General features: G+C 33.1%; 1 protein-coding gene across 1 annotated transcript in view; it reads right to left on the minus strand.

The window, feature by feature from the left end:
• Positions 1–230: 230 nt before the first annotated feature.
• LOC129224017 (GTP cyclohydrolase 1-like) overlaps positions 231–27,675 on the minus strand; it is a 56,977-nt gene continuing 29,532 nt past the window's right edge. The window contains exons 2-6 of the mRNA XM_054858413.1: positions 17,601–17,710; positions 13,245–13,300; positions 13,124–13,155; positions 6,705–6,789; positions 231–5,006 (exon numbers count right to left, since the gene is read on the minus strand). Coding sequence (XP_054714388.1) covers positions 4,880–5,006; positions 6,705–6,789; positions 13,124–13,155; positions 13,245–13,300; positions 17,601–17,710 — 410 coding nt within the window. The 3' untranslated portion in view covers positions 231–4,879. The remainder of the gene's footprint in view (positions 5,007–6,704; positions 6,790–13,123; positions 13,156–13,244; positions 13,301–17,600; positions 17,711–27,675) is intronic.

Here is a 27,675-nt window from a genome sequence, read left to right on the forward strand (position 1 = left end):
TCCTCTGCTCTATTTTCTGGCCTGCATTGCACCTTCAGGCACTATGCTTTCACCTTAGAGGGAACATTTTCACTCGTCTGGAACCCCTGGTTATAACAGTGTACATGGTTTAATGACTGTAATGGTTTTTATTCGATTTCTTTCTAAATATTGTTAGATGCATGTGGTAATAATCTTTACTTTGTAATACGTATTCTAAATATCAAGGGAACATCTTCACTGTATTCCTTTTTGACACAAAATCATTTATTATTGTCATTTACATTCATCAACGCAACGATTTTTTAACGTTTTGCATGATATCTAACATAGCACATCAACAGTCAGACGCCTCTGCATTTCATACATTTAAAAATCAGCATACATTTATAGATAATTATCTTGATAATATTGATTAAGTGACATTCATACAATCAAAATACACATAGATGAATTCGATTTATACAAAATATGAATGAAATCGTAAAGAATTTCAAATTGGTATTCATACTCCACTTGTTCCAAATAATTTAACCATTTTTCAACCTCAGCCATTCTATCAAAAAGCATTCTGGTAGAAAGCAACCCTTTATTTTTATCGTTTTACAATGAGAATTTAAATTGGAAAGGAAAATTTATTCACCGAGATTAGTTGTTGATACCAATTTAACATTTAATGTAAAGATTTAGTTCTGTTAAAAATAAGTAAAACCATAGTGCACAGCGAAAACATTTTTTAAAGTTCATTACAGAATTTTATTAAACGTCTAATACGGAAGCTGTTCAACCATTGGATTTATGACTTTAAATGTCCATTAAAAATTGCAGTTAGTAAATAAGTTTAAATGGAATTTCATTTTCACATTATGTTTCTATTACTTTTGTAAAACTGCGAGAAAAAAATTGCTTCACATTTGCATTTACCCTTTTCAAGATACAATTGCCCAAAATCAAGGAGTAAGTGTAGAACATAAGCCCCTCCCCCCTTTTTTTTTTTCAATTTCTTAATTGATCTTTTGGAATGCATGAAGTTTTTTTCACAGATTAATTCAAAGTTTATTAATCAGTTATAATGTGCGCCAAATTGGGAATAAAGTGCTGTCACAGCCAGAGCTCAATTTTTTTTTATCTATTAAATTCATTTAAGTCAAACTTCAATGGCGTCGTTTCCAAAATTTTAAAAGTATTTTTTCTGAAAGAACATGCTCAAAAACATAGGATCTGACCATTTTTTAAAGAATTTGTTTTAAGTTTAATATTTAAAAAAAAATACTTAAATCGGTGCGCTTTCATTGTTTATGTTTCTGCCGATGATATCACAAATGATGAAATGCCATTCAGTGTTGCCATTCACAGAGCAAAATATTTAATTCGCATTATACTCACGTGTATTAGCAACGATATGGTTGATAGCAAGCGTAGAACGCAATATTTAATTCGCTTCTTGATTATCGTCTGATTATTCTACCACGTGAACACGTGGTAGAAAGATGCGCCAAGTGCATCATTTGACGGCATCAAGACCACGCCTTGTTAACAAAAACCATGCCCACTTCTATGCGAAAGCATTATATCTTCAAAACCGGGGGGGGGGGGGGGGGGCTTAATAATAATACTGTTTATTAAACTTCTGAATTACACTTTGGATCAGCTGAACTTACAGACATCTGCTATTTTAATCAGCTGGATTAAAATAATTATTTTTAACTACAAATTTGCAATCATTTCTGTAATTTTATTTTGAATACTTACATTTCATTTTAAGTGTTTGAACAACTTTTAATTTATTAATGTATCAGTTTTTTTTTTTTTTTTTTTTTTACTGTTTAATGTCAGTATTACCATAAACTTTTGTATTAGTTTTTCATGGATTTGAGTAATACTCTCATAAAATATACTTATTTTGTACGAAACAGCTCATTTACGCGGAACAATTTATCAAGTTGCACAAAAATATATTATGAATGAAAATACACATATATTTAAAAAAGTACATACAGTATTTTTTACAATGTATTATCATCGCACATAGAACAATTACTGATTACATTATGATATCGACAGCAAAAAAACGATCTATAACTATATAACCATAGTTCTGCATTATGAAGTAGTAAATTATAGATTGTTATTACGATAAACATTTGAACGAAAGAAAAATCTTCGCATATTCCGGAAGTATTTTTTCTCGTTAGGCTTGTTGAAATGAAAGCTAATGCACAAGAAAGGAATTATTTTTAATTCTTTTTCAATTAACTTTTTTACGAACTTCATTTGCCGGATTTCACTTTAGTTTCATAGCAAAATTGATCTTGTTTAAAAAAAAAATTCTATATAGTTTCATTGCAAAAAAATATTAGGATTTTTATATTTTCTGAGCTAACTTCTATCACAGTTTGTTTTCGCAGCAAGATATCACGAAGGCTGAACTAGATCCAGTAACTTAACTATCTCGCTAACGGTTACGATCAAGTTCTGCCTTGATAGCAATGGTAAAAATCATGGTAAAATGTAGAGGAAAGTGGATACCTGGGACTTATTTTAACTTTTTACCCGTTAAGTTAATATAAACTTACAATAAAGTAACAAAACTATTTTCCTCCAATACCTTTCACATACAGCGTATATACAGGAGTGTTCTGTTTTAACCTGCAAAATCTCAGGGGCATCACAGACTACCATTTCGGGGGGGGGGGGAGACATGCAAAAGAATGACCTCCCTTCCCCCGAATAAATCTACGGTATTGGGGACGAAAAATTTCATTCTCTGCTTGGGTGTCAATAAAAAGCACGACATTGGTCAGGAATAGGGTTCCTAATTGGCATAAAAGTTGCAAATTAATTTCATAAGCAATAAAAGAAGAAATTAAAAAAAATTGCTTTAAAAAAAATTAATAAATTGAAAAGGCAACTGAAATCGTTTGTTTTATTCGTACAGTGTTTGAACGCAATGTGGACGAATACTATTGTCGACGGTTTGGGGGGGGGGGGGGGCATGACCATCCCCTTGTATCCGCCACTGCAAGACCTCTATTTCCGCAAGCGTTTGTCCTAGCTGCATACTTCTAATTGCAAAAATGTTCAAAATCAGATGCAGAGTTAAGATATTGAAAGTTTGAAGTGAAAATGAAAATGAGTCAAAAAATACAAAATTTAACTTTTTATACGGGAGTGTGATGATATGTCCCCGTTTAACCTGATTTTCAAAACCATTCGTCCTAAATACATACTTCCGTTCGCAAAACTGACCAATACATTATGTGAAAAGTTTGAAGCTTAGAGAAATTTAGTAAAAAAAATCGAAATCTAACTTTTTTATATGATTTTTCCAGTCTTTACATCATACCAAAGTTAAGCTTTTTATCTTTCGTTGCACCTGGGGAAGAATAGGTCGAAATTCTACATGCAATGAATCGCTTTTTTTCCCTAACATAAGGTACTTACTTCTCAGGGTTTGAAAATAACTACAATTAGCAGACATTTTGGTCAATGCAAACTGGCTGGAATCACAAATGAACGGGCGACGACTGAATTCCACAGCTGAAAGAAGGGGCGGGGGGGGGGGAGGCAGAATGTTCTCATAAACCTTTAACTTATAAAAGGATAAATCGATCTTAAATACTTATAGAGGATGAAATAACAAGCCCAGTTCAACAAAATGGGGGAAAAGGGAAGGGTGTTTAATTTTTGAAAGTCAAACATCAATGTTTAATTTCAGAGCATGTGGTTAATTTCATGTAAGAGTGGAGTCTGTCTAAGGATCACACGATTTTCGTTCGTATTGATTGTCAAATAAAAATGGAATGCTTTTGTAGACCAGTCAATGAACACATTTAGTCCAGCCAATGAAGTTAGTTGTAGAAGAGGAAGTGCGCGATCCTTTCGAGTCAGTTTGAAATTTGAATGGCAAGTGTTCCATGTTTTGCCATGAAAGTGGTTGTTTGAAATTCTGTAACTTTTGATTTATTGGATAAAATATAACAGTATAGCATATCAAATTGAAGGAAATTTAAAGCTCTACAACTTTGTCCGTGACAATTTTCATAAATGTTGATCTTGGGAGGCACTAGCAGCAAATGTTTGACAAAAAGAGAGAATTTTCCCGAAAATCATCGATTTTTCATAACATATACCCGGAAAATTATTAGAAATTTGACAAATATAGGTAGAAACAGATTTATAGGAAGTTTATTTAGCTTGAATCTTTATTTTAAACGCATTTTTTTCCACCTTTTCCGACATTTTCTCGAAAAACCCCAAAATTTTCTTCCCCCCCTCCCTCCTACTTTTAGCTCAGCACTAGGGGCGGGGACTTTTAGTATGTTTACTTACTAACTACCCCTAACAATATTCTGAAGTCAAAAATTATCGCATATTCCATGCACGCTACACCGCTGTTTTGAGCACTCATTGACTGGACTACTGAGTAAGAAACTCAACTTCAAAGAAACCAAACTTAAATCGCAAAAAGTAGAAAATTTATTGTTATTTTTAAAGAATCGAAGTCATTGGATTTTTTATAATCAAAATATTTTAAAGTGATTTTAAGTGATAATATTTTAGTTCAGTATTTTTTTTTGGGGGGGGGGGGAGGGAGGTAGCTAATAATGGTGCGTTGCAGTGCTATATGATATAGGTTTTAACATTTTGAGCTCGTCCTTTATTAATTTTTGTTTTTACAAAACATATTGAAAATTGAATTGGCATCACAATAGATTTGTTGATGTCCTGCTGAACGAAATACTTTTCAATTCGATTTTTTACAACTTTGATGCTCACATCACTGTAATTTTCTAATAGACACGATATTTCCGCACATCAAGCACACGAATGAAATTTTTACAATATCAACATTTCCAAAATATCTTGCAGCATTTCTATTAATTACACATTTATAAATTCACTGTCGTATTAAAGTTAGAAATTCTTCCCTTGTCTTGGGATCTTCTCTGAACACACCGAGCATTGTACTCGTAATCGTCTTGCTGTTGAGTTTCTGTACACCTCGCATGACCATACACATGTGCCTATAAAGAAAAGAAAAAAAGAGAGTCATTCGTACAGGGTGTTCCAGGACTATTTGTACAAACTTACAGGCAGGGGTGCCCACAGGGCGGGGGGAGAGGGTGATTATGGTGCAAATTGCCGGCATCACAATTTTGGTGGGGAGGGGGGATTTTTTAATTTTATTTATTTAGGTTTATTGATTTATTTTTAATTTTTAAATTATTTATTTCATTTCATTGTTTATATTTTATTTCATTCATTTATTTAGCATGTAAATGTGTGTATGTCATTGGCGCAGCACAGAACTTTTCGAATAAAACAATAATCAAGTGAAACTTGTGTATAACGATACTGTCTATAACAATAAACCTGTCTATAACGATATTTTCCTTGGTCCCAGCAAAATTTTATTATAAATTATCAAACTGTGTATAACAAAAATTTTTTAGGTCCCAACAGTATCGTTGTAGACAGGTTTTACTGTAATAATATTAATAATAATAAAATAAATGAATAAATAAAAAATATTTTAAAAAATAAATAAAATAAATAAGCGAGCTAAAAAATAAAAAAAGAAAAGAGGATTGAGGATTTTTCGGGGCGGGGGGTGCACCCCTGCTTACAGGAGGTGTTAGGAAAATGTCGACGGTTCGGAAATACACAGAATTTCAAGGTCGAAAAACACTCCTTCATGCGGTAGTAGCTTCCCCGAGCTTTTTTTTGGGGGGGGGGGGGGGTGAGGAAAATTTTTAATTTGGTGAATAAAGGTTCAGCTTTCGCCGAATGATAAAATGAGGCAGTGACAAGCAAAGGGATGTAAGTGGACATTTTCAAGTTTTAAGTAAAGGTAGGCCTAGGTAGACTTTCCTTGAAATTGTTTTCTAAATTTTGCTGAATAGAAGCAACTACCAGGGCTACTAGTACCCACCCCAAGACAGAGGAGAGGTTCACCTACCACGTGTACTGGTTATGTCCAAATTTTAGATTTTGCCACTTACGACTTACATTTCTTTGCTTCTCACTGCCTCAAATGTGATCATACGCCCATAGATAGTCTGACCACCGATTAGATGGAAAGGCAAACATCCGGTTTAATGGCGGAAATGGACGCATCCATTAGTTTTCAAGGATGCCAGGTATGTTAGCCTCGAAATTAAGCAGAGTCACATTCCAATGGGCGGAATTTATCGCTCATCAAATTTTTACTCTTCCCCCTCATTCAGATCGACTCGTTTCAACTGGACGTTTGCCAGTTCCATCTAATCAGTGGCCAGACTGTAACTGCATTTTATGGGAAAAGACAGTAAGCATCATTATTTACATATTTTTTTAATTTAAATTTTACTACGTTATCTCCAGATTCGCCGACAGAACAGCAGGACTGTTATTAAAATATTTTAGCTATTGCATAGAGATACACTAAGTATCGTTTTTTACCTATTATTCTGATTATCCGCTGTTATTGTGCCACCCTTTTCTGCAGATAATCGGGGGTTTACTGCAGTAGCCAAAATATTTCTTTTAGTTTCCCGAGCTTTGTACTCCTAATTATGTATTTTTTGGATAATATTCAGATTATGATAGTTGAAATAAGATGAGGACAACTTATAAAAAAATTTTGTACTAGAAAGCTTATAAAACTAATTTTGAGCCTAGGAAACTCATATGTCCCAGTTTTTGAAGGGTTAAGTTCGCAGTATAGTAAATAAAATACCTACGTTGCTTCAATAACCACTCCGACACCAGTAGGCCCAATAGCTTCTGTAATGGCAACAGCTATCTGTTTAGTCAGTCTTTCTTGAACTATAAATAGGAAAAAATATCTTTTAGAAAAATATGAGGGATGTTTTTTTCATTTATTACGGTTTAGTCAAATAATTAAAGCACATTATAGTTGTGACAAACCGAAACTGGCAGCACTGTTGAAGATTTCTCAGATCCTAATCACATCATTACGACGGGGCCGTAGTAGCCCGATTGGTAGAGTGTCGGATTCGGGGCCGGAGGGTCCTGAGTTCGAACCTCGATGGTCGAAGATCCACCATCGTTATTAAAGGGGACTGGGCGACGTTAAATATGCTCGTGGTCTCAATGTCCTCCAAGTGAAACGATACCTCTGGGGGTGCTAGCACCAGGTAGCTATTAGCTCCTGGTCTAGTTCTAAATTCTCATTAACTGTTCGATCCGGTGATGGTGCTGCCATCTATCGGTATAAAAAATAATGGAGGCAAGGCACTTAGTATGCAGTCCTCGACATAAATACAGTTGTTGTCAGTTGTGACTCGGAATCGAAATCGAAATCATTACGACGCGGCCAGGTTTGAGTTGCCCCAACTACAGGTAAAGCTTGATCGCGGAAAGATGGCGGATGATCTAGAAGCGAAAGCATCATTTTGTATCATTTGTAATCGGTAGAATCTGGAAGGAAGCGCCGAGTAGAAAAAGGCGTTCTCGCTGATCTGATCTATTACAAAATAATAACAAACAATTTATTACAAATAATACAAATGATGTTTCTGCTTCAAGGTCATCCGCCATCTTTCCGTGGTCAAGCTTTAGTCCGCCATTGGAAATTATGCACATGTTCCGTGATCATCTCATGAATACGACTGCTCACGAGAAACATGAGGTAATTTTTTTTTTCTTTTTCTTTCTTTCTTTTTTTTTTTTTTTTTTTTTGCATTGGCGATATAAAGGGTTTCTTGTTCCTAGAAACTCACGACTTCCCAGTTGGAATTGTGTTTGTCATTATATTTTATCAAAGTTATAGAATTTACTAGTTTGACAATGCTAAACAAAACAAGCAATAAAATAAACCTAAAAGTTCTATTAAAATGTAAAATAATTTATCTACGAAACAAAGCAGCATTAAAAGTTCCATTAAAATGCAAAATTTTCAACCAAATAAGTCAAAATAACAATAAAATTTAAAGCTTGAGGAGAAAATTTGGTGGCGAAGTAAACGAACTTTTTCTGCTATATCGCTAACTTAAAACTTAAACAAGTCGCCAAGTACCAATGCAATCAAATACTAGCGACGCACATATACACACATCGTATTGAAATTGCGTAAGTTAGAGTGAAAACGATTGTAGTAGCTTATAGCAGAAAAGTACCAAGACTTTTTAGTTCATTATTGAAGCAGAAACATTTAGTAGATCAAAAAGTCATACGCAATTTCTTGTTTAATAGGACATATTTCATAAACTAGACTTGTTTTAACGTAACTTAAAACTTCTCTTTGCTTTAGAATTTGTCAATATTTTCGAAGCTCTGAAAAAACTTTATAATTTTCTTTGCTGTATGTCCAAACTTCCTCAAAAACTTCAAGATTTTATCTGAGAACAATGATCAACAATGACTGAGCTACCACCAAATTCTAGAGAAGTTTGTAGTGAATGCTTTGTTGATGCGAAACCGAGATTATTACAAGCAGTTATCAGAATTCAATCCATATGAACGTGTTTTGAATGCAAACATACTTGAATACCAATATAATCAATACCCGAAAACTTACCACAGTAAACTTAGTAGATTCAAAAATGAGTTCAAAATAAGATGTTGATTCTGAACTGGATTTACTGCATAAATAATTGTTTCGGAGGCAACGCATGTCAACGAATCAGTTTATCAAAAATTTGACTGCGAACGATTTTTTCAAGTAAAAAATTAGAGCTGATAAAAGCTGATGTACATACAGCTTAATTCAGAGTTAAATCATTTAGTAGCTATTTTGAGAATACAGTAGTCTCGAAAGTTCGACGCTCCGCTTAATTCGAGGTACTTTATACATTCAGTTACATTTTTTAGTTCCAAAAAAAATCTGAATCATTAAAATCTGAAACGAGAAATCTATCACGACTGTCTAACCGTTTAATTACGTAGTAAATAACAAAAAATGCATTAAGAGGTTGGTTGAAACAGCACTCTTTCAGTGACATGACATATTCATCGACTACTAAATATGGATTAAGAGTTGAGTTGAAAATAATAATTTCATACGTAAAATTGACATTGATTCACCACAAAGAACGTATAAACAAGCTTTTCGGAATACCGATTGGACTAAAAATAGAAGGATTCACAACGTATTTATGTTATACGAGTCGTATACACGAACTTTTAAAACTTTTATAACTATCCGTTTTTGTACTATGTTTATGCGACATATATATGCAAGCACATAGATAAGACGTAATGACAAAACTTATCGAAATGGATTCGGGAATGCTTGGTTGCATACAAATTTGCACACATACAAACATGCACGGACATCGTAAAGAAAAAATCCAAAATTCGTTTAGAGATAATAAAAAGCGGAATTTATTCTGAAATTTCAGTAATGATATTTTTTGTGAAAACAATACTCCCTCTTCTTTGTACAAGGATGTAAAAGATGCTCCTCCTTACATCATCGAAAAGTGTAAATTTTTAATCTGGAAAGGATTCCCGGATAATCTGATTTTTCAGTAATCCGAGGTGGCGTGAGCCCCAATTATCTCGGATTTTTGAGACTCTACTGTAATTTTATTGTTCTCTAGTTAAATTGTTCTAAAACTTGTCTAAAACCATTAAAATCTGCCTCGTCATTCAGTCGGTAAATAACTTTTTCTGGAAGCAACGTCAATCTATTAAAATTTATCACAGAAAATTTTCCATATGTAAAAATGAGTTAATAGAGAGATTGCACCCCGGCAAGAAAAGTGACACAACTCAAAATTTTAAAAAACGTACTAACCTTTTATTTAAAACTAGCTGTGTTGCCCGGCTTTGCCCGGTCGACCTTGAAAAAAACCATTGCGTCAAGTGAAGTATCTTCAATAACCAGGATTAAATGAAAGAAAAAAAGCCATCATGCGAAATTTTCTCGCCAAACAATGACGACAGATACTAAAATACTTTTAAGGAATTAAAATAAAATGAGAAAGGTGGATTTTAAAGGCGTAACCATGGAAACACAAAATAAAATAAGTTCAAGAATTGAAAATGAGAAAGATGAAAATAAACAATGGATTCAAAAAGCGTTACCGTGGAAACGCAAAATAAAATAGTTAAAAACTTGAATAGAGAAAAGATTTTTGAACTTCATTTAATTCGCTTGTAACTTTTGTTCTAATGGAGATACAGGGTTAAACTTTCGACCTTAGGTCGAGTTAGATCTGGAGTAAAAAAAGCAGCTCTATCCAATGCTATCAAAATAAAAAAAAAACTGTGGGACAATTCCTTCACTTTTTATTGATGGATTTAGTGAAGAAAGTAGTGAATAAATTTTAGCTAAGCCTAAAAAAATTCGAGCTAAAAACGTAAAAAACTCCCGCTGCAATAAAGTTAGAGCATTGGAACAAATTGCGTAGAACGCGGAAAATTCTTCCCTTTCCAACGATATATAATATTATTATTTGCGAGTAATTTTTCACCCCCATATTCGGGAATTTATGTGAAAATTGGGCCTAAATTGGAATAAAATAAGAACTACTCGTCGAATTTTTTTCGAACAGGTCTGCAAACCTTCTCAGGACTTAAAGGAACAAACTGAAAATTTCAGCAAAATCGACCGTGTAGTTCTCGAGTTTTGCGAGTTCAAACAAACAGACGCTTTTTGGAGACTTCATTTTATACTACAGTGGCTCCCAAAAGTCTTCGTACACCTACGACTTTCAACGAAATAGGCCCCAATCCAGTGGTTAGAATTAATATTTCAGAATAGGTGTTTAATTATAAGATCTATGATCAATTTTCAACAAAACTACATGAAAAGATTTTAAAAAATATTAAAACTTGATTTTTTAAAAATCAAAAACCAAAAAATGCCGGAAATTTTATCTCACAAAAGTCTTCTTACACTTCATAAAATGTCTATATATTATTGAATAATCTAACTTTTGATTAAGTTATTAATTAGTAGAATATCATAGAGTATTCATAACACCTTTTAAACCTCTGGGAATAGATTTCATTCTTTTTCTTTCTTTTTTTTGCGTAATTTCTGAGTAAGTGTTCAATCACATTTCGAGTCTTACTGTTTCAAGCTCTATTTTCATTTTAAAGCCCTATTTTCGTAATTTAGCCTCCAGATATCTCTAAATACGTTACATTAAGTTACAATCTGGAGTTTGAGGGGGTATTTTCTAAATTTTAGAACAATTTTCGAGGCACTAGACGCAAACGTTGAAAACCGTATCGTTATCTTGATAAAAAACAAAGTTGTTTCCAATAACCAAATTTTTGGCTAAGAGTTCAAAATTGGTTTTTAAAATATTTAAAGGAACAGCATGATTCATTATTTCATCAAAAAATTACAAACTACCAAGTCCTGATGCTGATATGCACCCTCACACTAAAACACCTCCACCGTCCTGATTAACTGATCCAAATAAGTTCTTAAGATTAAGTTCCTATTTTTTTCTTCTACTTACAGTTATACAGCAATTTAACCAAAAATGTTGAATTAATTTTTATCTGTAAGTAAGATGTGATTCGAAAACGTTTTTAGCTTATTTATCATTGATTTTCAGACGAAAAGCATAAGCTTTCTGTTTTTCGCACGACCAAAAAAAATTTCTGCGGGAATAGGTCACACTTAATCCAGCTAATTAGAGAACTTGGCGAACAATTTTAGGTGAAAATTAAATGTAAAATGTTTCATTTAACTCTTCAGAAACTTTTACAGCACTCAAATGTGTATTTTTCATAAAGTTTTTATCTTTAAATCTCCGATTACGTTTTGTCAACTTTGCCGAGAGATCTTTTCTTACCTTGTTTTCGGTCCGATTCCTTTCTTTAAAGCATTTTATCAAGCACTTTACTATACAAACAAATAAATTAACTAATTTAGAGACATTTCAAACCAATTTACCCTTACTGTGGGGAAAAAATTCAAAATTTGAATGGTGTTTGCGGTTTTTTTACGAATACCTGCCACTTTACAGTAATAAGCACAATATTAAGGAATAAATAAACAAAAAATTGAAGCCAAATGACTTATAAGGGTCAACACAATGCAAAAATATTAATAAAACAGCATATGATAATTTTAATCATGAATTTATTCGAAAATATTTGAGTGTACGATGACTTTTGTGGCGTGTTATTTCTCTGTCTCTTCGTTTACTGACCCATTTCAAAAAGAAGATCCGTCAATATTTTGAAAAAAAAAAAAAACCATTGGGATGTATTTAGAATGACATGGAAATGATGTGAAAAAATTTTGGACTTCATATTCGAATTCAGTTTTGAATTATTTTGGTTTTACTAAAAAATTTCAAAGTATACGAACACTTTTGGGAGCCACTGTATGTAGAGATCTAAATTTAATGCTCTTCCTTGCATCAAAACTCGCGAAGTTCGCTTATATAACTAGTGCGTGGTGGCGTAAAAACGATATAATCAATAGTAACACATCATAAAATTTTCATAATTTAGAAGAAACATTTTTGAACTTTAAGTATGCATTATTAATTTAGACAACAAAAACTAACCAGTAAACCTTACATCATAGTGTTTTTGTGCGCATTGTGATATTTGAGATCAAAATATTAAAATCTACTTATTGCGTAAAAACTTGATTTTTTTTCAAATTTTGAGTTGTGTCACATTCTTTGCCGAGGTGCGATAATTTGAATTAGCACTTAGTACGTAAGCAGTTGTTTTGGAAGTAACACCCTCTTTATGTCAACAAACAATTAATTAAAATTTCCCAGTTCACTCATACAAAATCAGTGTAGATTAAGGCTGATATACTTTTAGAGCCTCATTCAGAATTCAGTCATTTAATACCTACTGTAACGAAATGACATATTTTTCTCTAAGATAAGTCATTTCGTTACAATCTGACTAATCCTTCAGTCGGTACAGAACTGCTTCAGAATCAAAGTCATTTCTTTTTTCAGAAGTAAAGTCATTTGTTTTTCAAATATGATTCCTCTAAAATTTGCTGCAATGAAAGCTTTGTTAACGTTGGAGTAAGGCTTTGTTAACGTGCAGGCTCATGAAAACAAACTACTAGATGTGTTTTGTTGTAGAAAAATGTACTCGTAATACACAATGTGTCGTACACAATGGAGCACGATTATCATTGGATTAAGTGAAAAATAACAAAGAAAAGGCTTAGAAATAATTTTATATGCGAAGGAATTACCTTGTAATCTTCTGCTGAATACTTCGACAATTCTGAAGAGAAAAAGAAATGAAAGCAATTAATACGTTGAATATCTATCCCCAGAATTGTGATTTCATTAGAGAAATGTTTAATTTCTTACCTTGCTAATTTACTAAGACCCAATACTTTTTTGTTTGGCAAATATCCAACAGATACCTAAAAATGAATAAAAAGTAGATTATTAAAAAATAATTTATGATGAATCATTTATGTACATATAGGAAACTGACATCCCACCAACTCCTGAGTTAAACACTAATTTAACAAAACGCGCAAGTCTTTAAAACTAAACCTACTCAGTTACGTTAGATAGTAGTTTATAGGAGGCCCCGACTTCAAATGCTTATTAAAAATTAAGAGATCGTATATAACTATTTAGGTATTAAACTAATTCATCGTATAGTAATTAAAATCGGTGTTTATTTTATAATTGGGTGTGTAGTTTAGTCGATTTTGTGCTGATATTGTAAAATAAATTTGATTTATACGTTTGGGTAAGAAATCGTATGTAAGAATGACATTATTTTTTACTTTTTAGTTCCTCTTCGCTTTTTGAAGTCGGTTCTTTTTTTATTTGAAAATATTTTTTTATTTCACAAGAATACATGTCACGTAACTCGTGAAAAAGTCACATTTCTCTTCACTTGGCTCCGTTATAGATCAATATCACACTAGAAACAGAGTATCTAATGTGATGTTCTACATATGAAGATCAAAATACTACTAGAGCAATGATACTAAATGAATTTCCTGTTTGCTTCAGAGGAGTCTTTGTTTAAAATTTGCGATATGACTACTAATGATTATTACAGGGGAATTATTTAGGGGAGGGGGAGTACCCCCCCGAAGCAAGAGCCCTCTAAAATGGAAAAATACTTCTCAAAATACCCCACCCCCGCCCTTAAGGGGGCACCCCTGATTAATATTAATGTTTTATGGTACTTGCTTTAACGCTGAGTAAAGAAAGTACCATGGCACTTTCTTTAACATTCTAAAATTGAATGAAGTTGATTGTTTTTTGCCCATAAATTTTTTCTAACGAACAAATATGGTTAAGCAAAGGTTTGGGACCTAAGTTAGATCACTCCTATCCATTAAACAAAAAAAAAAAAAAACAAAAAAAAAAAAAAAAAAAACATAAAAATCATTTTACTAAGTAAGGCGCTATGAATTTACAAACAACAAAGCGCGAGTATGAAATTTGAAGAGTTCCCTCGATTTCTCCAGGATCCCTCATACCCGAACTTGAAGACCATTAGACGTCCGGGAGAAGTATACCGTTACAAACAGAAAAAGAATTTTCCAAATCGATCCCGGCATCTTCTAGTAATCGGGAAGCATAGTACATAAAAAGAAAATAAAAAAAAATAAAAAAATCCAACGGAGTCTGTTAATTAGTATTGCCATAACTGTAAACTAAACAAACGGCGTCATGAAATATTAAATTTACTGTCAAACTTCAGAAAACGGACTCCAGTTACGATATATTTATTAAAGAATATAAATTTAATCGTCGGGGGGGGGGGATTTTTGTGTTCAATTTCCCTTGAATTGAACACTAAATATATTTCAAAACTGAAATATTAAAATAATAATAATAATAATGACTAAATGAAGTTATTTATTACCAAAAATGTTTTTATATTAAATTAATTAATTCAACTATTTTTGTAACAAAATTCATTTAATTTACTGATTTGCTACATGAGTAATAAATACATTAGGAAGACTATAGTTAAAATTAACAGGCGGCGCCGTAAAAATCAAACATCCCGATGCATGAGAATTAAATATTGTTCAAGACAAGATTCCTCACTCGAAAAAAAAAAAAAACACCGTTATCGCCAAAACCACGTGACCTGTAACGTATACGCAGCTGGCGAAAGCTGGTCCACGTAGCCACAACGTATGAAATTTAAAGTTTCTTAGATTTCTCCACGACCCCTCATCAGATCCAGACAAAATTAACATGGGACCATCTGGAAAGCATACCCTTCCAAACAAAAAAAGAATTTTTCGAATTGGTCCAGTATTTTTGAAGTAATACGAATTTTTGAAAAAATTCTCCAACGCGTAATTTTCAGTCAAAAAAATCTTTAGAAAATGATTTGGACTCTTCTCATAGATATCTATTCGAAAAAAAAAAAAAAAATGGACAAAATCGGAGACATGACGACACATGGCATTAGGCGATTTGACGTGAAATGACCCCAATGCAATTTTTCACCAAGCTTAGCGTATGTTTCACCGTTTGGGCATTTTTGCTATAGGGCGGTAACTTACTGAATATACCTGCCTCAAGTTGAACCGAACCATTGTTTCGGTCACTCGTCTGGTCAGTGCTAGTTCTTGTATTAGCTACCAGTTTGTTTGGTACTCTTGGCTTCCTTAAGAGGTTTTCCACTTCCAGCTTTGACTGAGCTGGCGGTGTATTTCACGTGTTTGGGCATGTTTAGTCTTCATTCCCTTGTGGAACGAGTTGGTTCGGTCGGTGTCGGATCAGTCCAATAATGTGACAATCAGCGATAAATTCTTGAGAACTTGTTGACATCAATTTGATATAAAACTTTTACAACAATACTATGTGATTTTTTGTTAGATGTTTTCTTTTCTTTGAGAACAATTCTTGTTTTTTGAAAGGTAGTCGAAATTGCAAGATCTCGAAAACAGTAAGTTTCAGGGTTTTTTTCTTAAGTGTCAATTGTTTATGAATATCCGTAAGTTGTTTTGCAACGTTAAAACTGTCACATATATTTCTAAGTGTTGTTATTAAATTTTTACTATAAATACCTATAAATACAGTGCATTTTATCTATTTCATACATGTATTTTTATTTCCCCTTCAATATTTTGCTTAGAACCAGTTTTAAAGAGAAAGGCATTTTATAGTCATTTTATAAAGTGATCTCTCCTAACAGTTTTTTAATTGCTTTTATTTATTTTGGGGGGGGGGATCTATTTAGGGGGATAAGCAATTATCAAAAAAAAAAAAAACGTTCAAAAGTTTTTTTTTTTTTTTTTGAGTGCACACGTGAAAAATAATTTTGATTTTACTCCAGTTCACGCATCAGTTTGTTATACTATTGACGTGTTATAGAGTAGTAGTTTCCAACATTTTAAATACTGAGGACCTCTTCGGAGTCCTAGGTAGACCTCATACTACAGAAATAATATTTTCATAATTATGTTAAGTGAAATATGATGAATCCAAAAGTTTTCTTTAATAAATTTATTTATAACTATAAAAACCATATATAGATAATCTTCAACTGTTCCCGGACCTCATGAAAATTGCTCGCGGACCACTACCATAGGTCACTGTTATTCAGCACTGTTATAGAGCATTTAAGCTATGATTTTTGATAAAACAGCAAAGATTTCGGGGATATTTCGGTGCTTGCCCCCCCCCTAAGAATGTTTACGCTTTTCTTTTACATTTTCACAATGAAACACTTTTTACTCAATATTCCTTTCCTTGTTGTAGAAAACAGTACAGTACATGACGTAGCAATATTTGGTAGTTTAAGTCCAGTATTCCTCTTAAAATACTAAAAGCACGTTTACAGCAGGGTTGATTACAAAATGTAATAATCTTATGAACATCCCCTCTATTTTGTATTTGAGCATAAATCAATGATTTTCCAAACTAGGTGCAATTGATTGTGTATATTTGAATGATTCTGTTTTGGAGCATTAATAATTACTATTTACAAAATTTGTAACAATATGTTAGATCCAAGAAATAATATTATAGATTTAGAAGAAAGTTCCGTGATGGCACGACATACTAGTTCTATTTGTTTTATAGAAACATAAAATATTTCATTAAAATAAAAATTTCACGGGGGGGGGGGAGGGTAGAGTAACCTGTTCAGCACTATCGAAAAAATTAGTTTCAAGAATTAAGTTTATTAGTTCATTAGAGTCTAATTCAAAGGGGGACAACATCTAGTGCCTCTTTGGGTTAACCTAAGTAAGAACCTTACATGTTATAGGGCTTTAGCTAACTTCACAGCTGCGATCGTTTGATTTTTAACAGATGTTACTTTTTATATCCATGAAAAAGTCTACGTTGATTTACAAAGCTGTTTTTGGGGCACTTATTGCACATCCGTCACGTAAGCAAGTTCACATGAAAAAAACTAAAGAACTTTCCCTAGATAATGTCTCTAAGAAAGCCAATAGAATTTTTTTCGCCACTGAACTATACTGCGTTCTCGGGAAAGATAGACTAGATGTAAATAAAGAAACGTGCCATTTGGCGACCTCAATCAGGAAAAGAACGAACTGGTGCCAAGCAGACGAGGAAAGCGACTACTATTGATTAACTTTTTTTTTATTATTACACAGAAAATCCCTAAAAGTGGTCATAGTGGCAAACCTTCTGGCAACCTTTTTAATTACTTTTGGTCTGTCTTTTCCGTGAACAGAGTCAAGTATGTTGGTTTGCACTTACTTTTCCTATGAATGGTACTAAGTGGTGTTCACACATAGAAAACATTTCGATGTCTTTCACGATTACCATTTCATCATGATCTTCTTCAAAAATAGCATCATTCACCACATCTGAAAGAAAGGAAAAATATTAATTAAATCCCTGTTCGGAAACAGTTTAAGAAAATTTTTTAGTACAATAAACCTCCGCAGGGACTTCCTGCTGGGAGGACCTGAAGAATCGCATCCGAGCCGAAACTGCCAATATACCGGTCGACATGCTCCAAAGAGTTGACCAAAACTTTCGAGTTCGACTAAATCAGTGTATTGACAATGGAGGGCAACACATACAAGATATTGTTTTCAAAACAGTGTTAAGCATAATCTCCAATTATGTGTGACAGGAAAAAGATAATGGTAAAGAATTTTTAGGTATGAATTTTTTTAATTTCATTTTCAAAAAAAAGAAGTTCCCGTGCCCCATCCTGTAGTTTTAATTTTGCTGAACTGAGCTACGTAGACTAGCTACATTAAACTATTACATGCAAAAAGAATCTTTGCTGCATGTTTTGTTCTTTCATTAGTAAAAGTATCTTGTTGCTATTCTTGAAAAATAAAATTTTAACATTCTTTGGTCTCGGAGGAAAAGTATCTGGTTTTGTGACGCATGTAGTCCATTTGAAATGATTGGATATTCGATATGGTTGAAAGCTTCTAAAAGTCCTAACAAAAGCACGAAAATCATTCTTTAGACTCCCGGGAGTTATTTAGGTGGGAAATAAATTTGTATGCAGTTTTTCCACTGGCGTGATTTCGCTCGCGTCATTTAAAGCGTAAAATGGATTGTTTCAACTGTTTCGAATTCATTTGGGCACCTGTTAATGGCCCCATTAAACAATAAAAGTAATTTTGGGAAAGTGTGCAAATATTTTTTTTTTCTTCAAAAGTGATTCTCAAGCTTGTGATAGCCTACAGCAGTTCTTACCTGAAAAAACTTCATTTGTACTTAACGATTTTCTTCATATCTTGCTATTTAATCTTTTGCAAACTTCAGTATTTTGTAGCTTTTTAGAGGGGGTGAAACGGAACATATTTTTTAACCCTTAACTCGTAAGAATATATTATATATATATGTATATATATACATCTATATTGTAAAGTAAATCTTGAGATGGAGCCCCTCAATTTTTTTCTTACGTATTCCATAAAACTTAGCAAATTAAAATAGGAAATTGTCCAATGATTTTTGTGTTATTTATTTATAAAAATACAATTAAAATAGTATAAATGTACTGATAACATTATTGTTCGTACATTGTATCAATTTCCATAATCTTTTCGTTTCTTCAAAATAAAAACCATTCCATATTTGAATTCCATTATCTTCCCCAAGCGATCACTATCGTATTATGAACACATCGTGATTTTCAATAGTCGTTCCAAACTAATTACTTAAAACTTAATTTTTCGGTACAGTAACTTTCTATTTGAGGCTAAAACAATAGTTTTAGTCGCATAGTTTTTAAATTTAAAAAAAATTATTTTTTACGAGATGTTGATGAGCTCTTTCTAATCTTAATAGAAAAGCAGTAAAATAGTTTTTTCCCTTTAAACTATATTAATAATAATAAAAATAGCAGTAAAAGGAACATAAAAGAGTTTACACGAAAAATACGCATGAAGAAACTTAAGTCCAATAGCACAACTCCAAACTCAAAAAACTACACAAGTTATTATTAGTAGTAGCATTATTATTGTTATTATTATTATTGTTTTATATAGCTTTACCCTTTATTTCTGAATTGCATTTACAATAGTAATACACAGCTTTTCTTACGCAAGGGTCTTAGCAACACATTAATCAGTTTAATGGAGTATAAATTAGACTTAAAGGAAATTAATGGAAATTTAACGATAAACTATTGATGCACAATATCTCAATAAAAGTGCCTCCGTATTCAAGTTATTCACTCAAAACAGAAAATAAAATGAGGGTTGTAATCAAATGAGTCTTATATTGAGAATAATAAACTACCTGCGTTCAATGAACATTTCGATGTAAAGTATCATCAGCTAATATTGTGCCACATTTATTTGATTATGTTTAACAACCTGCTTCATAAAATGTATAAGTGGCTTTTTATACTCAAATAAGAGGTGAAATAAAATTCAGCACACGTAGAATATTTGGCAGTTAAAATTAACTTATATTGCTTATTTATAGCTGACGACTGATGGGGAAATGATGTTGCCGTGTTAGATACTCTCTCCAAAATCATCGTTCATTGTATATGATTAAGAAATGGAATAACAGAATTAAAAAACATCTATTAAGCACATTTTGTAATGCACCCAAAAGGACAAGATAACTTTTCTGGGTCAGAAAAGACAATTTAAGTATTCCTGTAGTTTTCAAAAATTCAAAAAAAAAAAAAAAAAAAAAAAAAAAGACACCACAAACGAAGAAAAGCGCAGTTCTAGTCATTTCAAATCAAAGCTTCCCAATAAGAAGAATATGCATGTTTCAACACTCAAATTTATCATTGAAAGCTAGATATTGATAAAAAATTCTCTACAGGACTTGAGCCGCACTTTTCTTTGTGGTGTCATTTTCTTGGAATTTTTGAAAACAACAGGAATACTTAAATTGTCCTTTCTGACTCAGAAAATTTATTTTATACTTTTGAGTGCATTATGAAAAGTCATTTTTTCCAGGCGACTTTCGCGCTGAGGTGATGTCTCTTTAGTTTTGCCCATCCTGATCGAAATAATTATTTTAGAATTTATTTTTTTTACTTTCAAGTCGTACATTATGATTAAACAAATCATTTAGTGAAATCACAAGGCTCTAAGTGGTCTAGTTGCTAAGTTATAAGCAAAATCAGGCCTCAGAATCTCCGTGAAAATCATTGAATGTATATGAAAAGCTTAAAAATAGATATATTTGTTAAAAGTTTATAAAACGCAACTGAAGTGCTATTTATGATGTTTAGCCTCAACATTTATTGAGACCAAAGAAAGGTTCATCAAGAAACTTTCTAATTTTAGCCTTGGTGAACACGTCTTTCCTCTTAGCTAAAGCTGGTTGGCTGACGAAACTATTCACCCATTAATTGCTATTTCCTTACTGAACCCTTTGCCGTATTATGGTCAATCTCTTTTTGTGCAGAAAAAGCTCTGCGAAAGAACGGAAAAAAGTCCCATTCTCTTCTAACAAGACGACTCTTTTCAAATTTAACCAAGAGAAGAAGTGAGGAATAGATCCTTAAGAAGTGGTAGAAGAGCTGGAAAATATTCTGCAAAATCGATTTCTTTGTCTTTTTCTTTTCTTTTTTAACGTTTTTGAGAATGCAAAAGTGTTATGTTAGATGTCAAGGGAGGGGCGATGGGGCGACCACCCCTGCCTTGGAAAAACTCTCCATTGCTAAATTTTCAATATTGAAGTTCAAAAAACGCATTTTCAAACCATTTCTAAAAGAATTAGGGAATGAGAGGTTTGGCACTCTTCCATAAAAGTGTTTTGGAATTTAAGTCCAAATCTTTTGTAATGAGCATTTGCAAACCAGGGTACGTAGTAAAAGGCATGTAAAACAATTCAACACGCCCTTTCCTTGAGGCATATCTGGGTTCGCCCTCGCTAGGTTTTGCTCCCGAGATTTTTGGAAATGTAAAACGTAAAAACATTAACCGCAAGGAAGATTTCTCACTATATCTATTTTATTTTCTACTATTTAAGCATGGACCTTGGCAAAAAACACGAATTTTCAGTTCAAGTGATGTCAGATTCAGTTTTCAAAGGTACAAACTCTCACAAGAGAAAAGCCGGACAGTTTTCTTTTTCAATAATTCCATTCTGCACGTTTTGCAAAACAGTTCTCAATTATCTCAATTAATATCATTCTTTATAACTTGGACAGTGGCTAACTTTTCCACTATACATTATATCTTTTTTAACTAAGTAAGCAACACAATGTTTCTTCCTTTGATTCCCACAGGAAACCTGGTTTCCTGTGGGTGCTGTTCCAAACGATGGAGAAGGCATGCTCTCTCAAACCTATGGTATACAAATGATAAAATCCTCCTTACTTATCAACAGTTTATCAGGAAGTGTGTGATATTTTGAGGTACTTTTTTAAAAATAAATAATTATTTCAACTTGAAATACTTTGAAGTCATACCTCAGGCAGAACTTTGTGGCTGCTAAAACAGAAAAAAAAAAAGAATAATAATAAATTAATTAATTTGAATTTTGACATCTTGAATTCAAATTATGTTTTTCGCAATCACGTGTGCGTGTGTGTGTATATGTAGGCGTGTGTATATGTGTGTGTCTTTGTGCCGGCATGAGTATGTATGTATGTATGTGAGTGTATGTGTGTATGTATGTGTGTGTAGGCGTGTGTGTTTGTGTCTGTGTTTTAGGCATGAGTGTGTGTATGTATGTATGTATGTGTCGGTGTGTGTGTGTGTAGGTGTGTGTATGTGTGTGTATGTATGTGTGTGTAGTTGTGTATGTATGTGTGTGTAGTTGTGTATGTATGTGTGTGTAGATGTGTGTATGTATCCGTGTGTTTGTGTGTATAGGATATGGACGCAACCTGGAGACGGTTTTCGCTAGAGGGGCAGCATCGGGAGGAGCTGGTCGACGGTGGTGCTGCAATGGGAAGCGGGGGAAAATAAAATCATAGGACATCAAAACAGTCAAATGAAAGCAATAAGCAATCGTGATTGCTTAAAAAAAAGAGAGAGAAAAGAAAAAAGTAAAAATAAGAAAAAAAAAATTTGAATTTAGACATCTTGAATTCAAATTATGTTTTTCGCAATCGAGTGTGTGTATGTTGGCGTGTGTGTTTGTGTGTGGGGGGTATGTGTGTTGTGTGTAGGGGTATGTGTATGTGTGTGTAGGCATGTGTGTTTGTGTCTGTGTGCTGGCATAAGTGTGTGGGTAGTTGTGTGTATGAGTATTTGTATGCGTGGAGGCGGGGTATGTGTATGTGTGTGTAGGCATATGTGTTTGTGTCTGTGTGCAGGCATGAATGTGTGGGTAGTTGTGTGTATGTGTGTGTGTATGTGTAGGTGTCTATGCATGAATAGTTGTGTGTATGTATGTGTGTAGGTTTTTGTGTGTGTGCATGTGTAGGTGTCTGTATGTATGCGTATGTGTATGTGTGTAGGTGTGTATGTGTGTGTGTTGTTGTGTATGTATGCGCGTGTGTGTAGGACATGGATGCAACCTGGAGACGACTTTCGCTATAGGAGCAGCATCGTGAGGACCCGCTCGACGGGGATGCTGCAGAGGGTGGCGGTGGGAAAATAAAATCAAAGGACATCAAAACAGTCAAATGAGAACAATAAGCAATCGTGATTGCTCAAAAAAAAAAAAAAAAAACCTTTCGAATTTTCAAAATTAATTTGAATTCAGAAATTTTGAATTCAAATTATGTTTTTCGCAATCACGAGTTGCGACAGGACCCTACTCATACTACCCCACTCGCTTGTTTCTAGAAACGGTTCCTGTCCCTCCTCTTGAGCTTACGTGTGCATAGTTGTGTATGTGTAGGCTTGTAAGTGTGCGTAGACCTGTGTGTATGCACGTTGGCGTGTGTGTATGTGCGTAAAGGCGCGTGTGTGTATGAGCGTGCGTTTGTGTAGGACATGGACGCTACCGACCAGGAGCAGCGGCTACCGGGAGGAGTCGCATCAAACATCAAGGACGGTCAAATGAAAACAATTAGCAATCGTGATTGCTCAAAAAAAAAAAAAAAAAAAAAAAAATCACATGTTGTGGCAATTTTAATTTGGCTTTTGATTAATAAATTTGATTTTTTTATTCATTGAATCTCACGGTTTTTACAGTGCACAGTTAAATAAAATAAATTTTAACATTAAACTATCGTTCATATTAAAACAAGTGGAAAAATTGCACAGACGCTCTTTTCAGTTGCAGAAAAGTATAGAATGATAGATGGCGCAACAGTGCCTAGGTGCCCCCTAACTATGATTTGTGGAAGAAGATCAGATGTCACGGAACCTCGATGTATCAGCATGACATGCTAGGCTAGAAGTGCTAGGTGTGACTTTAAGTCGCTTCTCCCCTCTCCAATTTAGATGGAATTATATTTCTCATACTTTGAATATAATGTTGCTTCTTGTATTTGCATATACAGTAAAACCTTTAAAGTTGACCACCTGTCTAAGTTGACCACTTTTGTCAGGAACGGAATTAGTCCTATCCTACATAATGGAGGAAAACCTCTGTAACTTGACCACCTCTCTATATTGACCACCTGTCTATCTTGACCACTAATATACACCAGCTTTGGTTTGGAGTATTGTAAAAAACCCTTTGTAAGTTGACCACTTGGCAAAAGCATTAGATTGTACTAAAAGTTTATTCAGTTATGCGTCAAATAAGCACAAATAGACATTTAAGAAAAAACCTATGAATATTTATGTTTCCATCGAAAAACATTGGGCTAATCTTAAGTAATGCGCCTAACTTGAATAAGGAGTTATTTTGTTGATAAGTAGATTACCACGGTTACAAATGTACAAGAAAAAATCAAATGAAGAATTTGAGTCACTTTTAACTTGTTATGAATTTTTAGGAATTGTTAATTTCAAGTAAGTAGTTTTTCATAAGCAATGAGACAATTTTTTTTTTTGATCGCTTTACAGAAATTTTAAATTTGTATGATACCTTACACGTCATTCTGGTAAATAATCTCTAAAAATATTTAAATAACATTTTTTCTTATTGTTTTGAAGTAATGTTAAACAATGAAAGTGAGTTAAAAATATTCCAGTTAGTTAAAAAATGAATGCATGGGACAAGAAATGACAAAAAAAAAAAAAAAAAAAAAGTTTTCAGTACTACCCTGTACCCTCTATAAGTTGACCACCTGTCTAAGTTGACCACCAAAGTACTGCACCGCAAGCGGTCAACTTACACAGGTTTCACTGTACATACATTAACAGTTTAATTAAATCCTTGTTCATAATCTTCAGTTGATTTTGATTGATGTGACCATGTCAGCCTCGTCAGAAACTAGGAGCCCGACCCTTGAATTGGACCTTGCTTTAGAGTTGGAGCAGTATAAATTTTATAAATTTTGTGGGGGGGAGGGGGGCTCAGATCCTCTGACAACGGCTCCGCCTTGACTCTCGGGGGCCCTGGTGGCAGCACCATTTGTTTTCACAGTTGTGTAATATCAGTAAATCACAAAACAATCTCCATGCTCCATGCCGGAATTGTTTTCAGATGTCCCTCATTCGAACCAAAAATCAAAACGTGTTAAAATAGTTCCCTTTTTCAAATGCATTCTTTTTGAATGGAAGGAATGTCTTCTCAAAAGCATTCTATGCAAGAACAAAAAAGTCACCCTCGGAGACAAAAAATGCGGTTACTAATGAGAGAGACTCTTTCTTCGGCGAGAGAATAAGATCTTGCGCATGAAACAGAGAATTTTTGCTAGAAAAGAATGCATTCGTTCATAGATTTCTAGTCAGTTTTATTTTACTCGGGCATGGTTGTGGTGTATTCTAAAAGATTTAGCGTTTGGTGTTTTAATAGACTTTTCCAGTGTTTTCATATGGTAGACGTTCAAATTCATATAGGAGCCCTATCGTTTAATCTTATTTAATTAAAAACTGAGCGTATCTATATATGTATCTATGTCCGAGTTACTTCTCCTGAATGCCAGTGAGCTGACCATCGAACCAGGTATCGATAGATTCGTAATTTTTCCGTCCCTATTTTGGCTATTTAACATAATCCTCCGATTATAATTAGCGGAGATATCAATTAAAAACTGTTAGTTATGATACTTAGGTTTCGACATAAAATCCCTATTTTCCAAATGCTTTCCTCCATCCAAATTATTATTCAGTGTAGTGGTTGGAAGTAGCGAGCTACTGTAGTAGCTACATATTTAGTAGCAGTTTGTAGTGTAGCGCACTACGTTTGTAGCGATTAATAGAAACTACTTTTAATTAAAATTTAAAAAAAAAAAAAAATCCAGGTTCAAACGAGTTTGGCTGGCGCAAATTTTACACAAGTTGGAGGAATGTGGGGCAAAATGAAATGGTGAAATACTTACTCCACTTTTAGCGTCTTTTACACAGTAATATTTTAACTATGTAGTAACATATGTAGTCAATTCCAGTCAAGAAAAAATTGCGTCTGAAAATCAAAGCATATGATAATACAAGCAATTTTCAAAAATTGATACTCAAATTGCAATATTTTTTTGTAAGTTAAAAATTATTTTGTTATTATTAAATGATACAGTCTCTTGTTATTAACATTTTAAACATTAATTGGGACCTTCTAACATTCGGTGCCGTAATTATTTAGTTAAAATTTAGCTTATTTATATTTTTAATATTTTTCCCAATTAGTCAAGTGCATACGGGACAAAGTGAAATTATAGTTCATTTCGGTTACTCATTCAATCAATTACTAAATCACTTACCAATACATTTATTAATTAATTAACCTGATAAACTTCTTTCATTTAATAATTCTCTGACTAATTCATTCATTCACTTATTTTCTCACTCATTCACTAATTTATTCACTCATTTATTTTTCCTCTTTTATTAATTAATGAGGTAGTTAATTTATTAGTTTTTTGTTTCATTATCTTTTCATTTATTCATATATTTTTTTATTTGCTCAGTATTTTGTTCAAAAATATTTTTTACAATCGAATAAAAAATTTATTTCCAAAATTGTTTCAATTTTCCCTTTGCTCCATTTAAAAAAAAAATCCACTTTTTTTTTGAAGGAGCAATTTTGTTACCAAAAATGAAATATAATGTTTCAATGCAAGTTTTGTTATGAAATACAATGTTCTTTTTTCATGTACCGCAATTTCCAAAACAAATTTCTAATTTGTTCATTTTGGAAAAGCTCAGTCATCTTAACTACTTTACTTTGCCCAACATTCCGGATGCAACGGATGCAATGAGAAATAAGACTCATAAAAATACGAGCTGACCTCAGGCTATCCTTTTGACGCCATACGATCTATCTGTTTGACGCCATTTGTTTGTTTGGCATCGTATTTTCATATTTCGCCAATTATTTGTATTGAATAGAGCTTGACTTAAAAAGAAAAGTATGTGAATTAGCGATAACCACTGATTTAGTAACTCCTTTGTTTTTGCTGGCTGCCGAGAATGTCCCGTGGATGAGCATTTAAGATTTTAAAGAGACTATTCTTCCAATACTGTAAATGCACTTATTTTCACGAAAACGAAGACATCGGTAATTTCGCGAGTTAAAAATTTCGTGATTTTTGTATGAACAGACCGAAAGTTGAAAAACAAAAATATTTCGCGCGGCTTAAATTTTTGCGACTACGACGTCCCGCAAAAATAGCGAAAATTCAGGTCTCGCGAAAAAAAGTGCTTTTACAGAATTCACCAAATAAAGAAGCTACTGTAAATGCTATAGAAGAGGATGATATTCAACTGCCCTGGCCGACTTACAATAAATACGAACATTACAGTGTTATATAAGAGTGATAACGGACATTTTTGAAAAAAAAAAAAAAAAATTGGTAATTCTTAGTAATATTCCATGTTCAGATATGCTCATTTATCAAACTAAACCTTTTTTTGTTCAATCCTCTGACGGTGTGTGTGTATTACGATGTTCCAAAAAAAATCTAAAGTTGATTTTTCAATTCGCACTCTTTTATTTTTACGTCAAAACAACTGTAAAAAAATAATAAAATAAAAAAAGGGTCATATAATTTGAACAACGGCAACTGGTGCCGACAGCCGTCTGAAAGTGTGAACCAGCACTTGTAATGCTAGACGAAATTAAAAAAAAAAAAAAAAAAAAAAAAACTTTTTTTAGAAACTCGAAATTTCTGTTCATAAAACGTTGCCCCTATACCCCACATGTAAAGCTTGACCAAAAAGAGACGGTGGATGACCTTGAAGCGAAAACATCATTTTGCATCATTTGTAATAGGTAGAATTTACAAGAAAACGTCGAGTAGTAGTAAGAGGAGTTCTCGATTATCTTAGCTGTTAAAAAGTAATAACAAACAACCTATTACAAATGATACAAATAATGTTTCTGT

The sequence above is a fragment of the Uloborus diversus genome, chromosome 6 (assembly GCF_026930045.1).
Source record: "Uloborus diversus isolate 005 chromosome 6, Udiv.v.3.1, whole genome shotgun sequence".
Lineage (NCBI taxonomy): Eukaryota > Metazoa > Arthropoda > Arachnida > Araneae > Uloboridae > Uloborus > Uloborus diversus.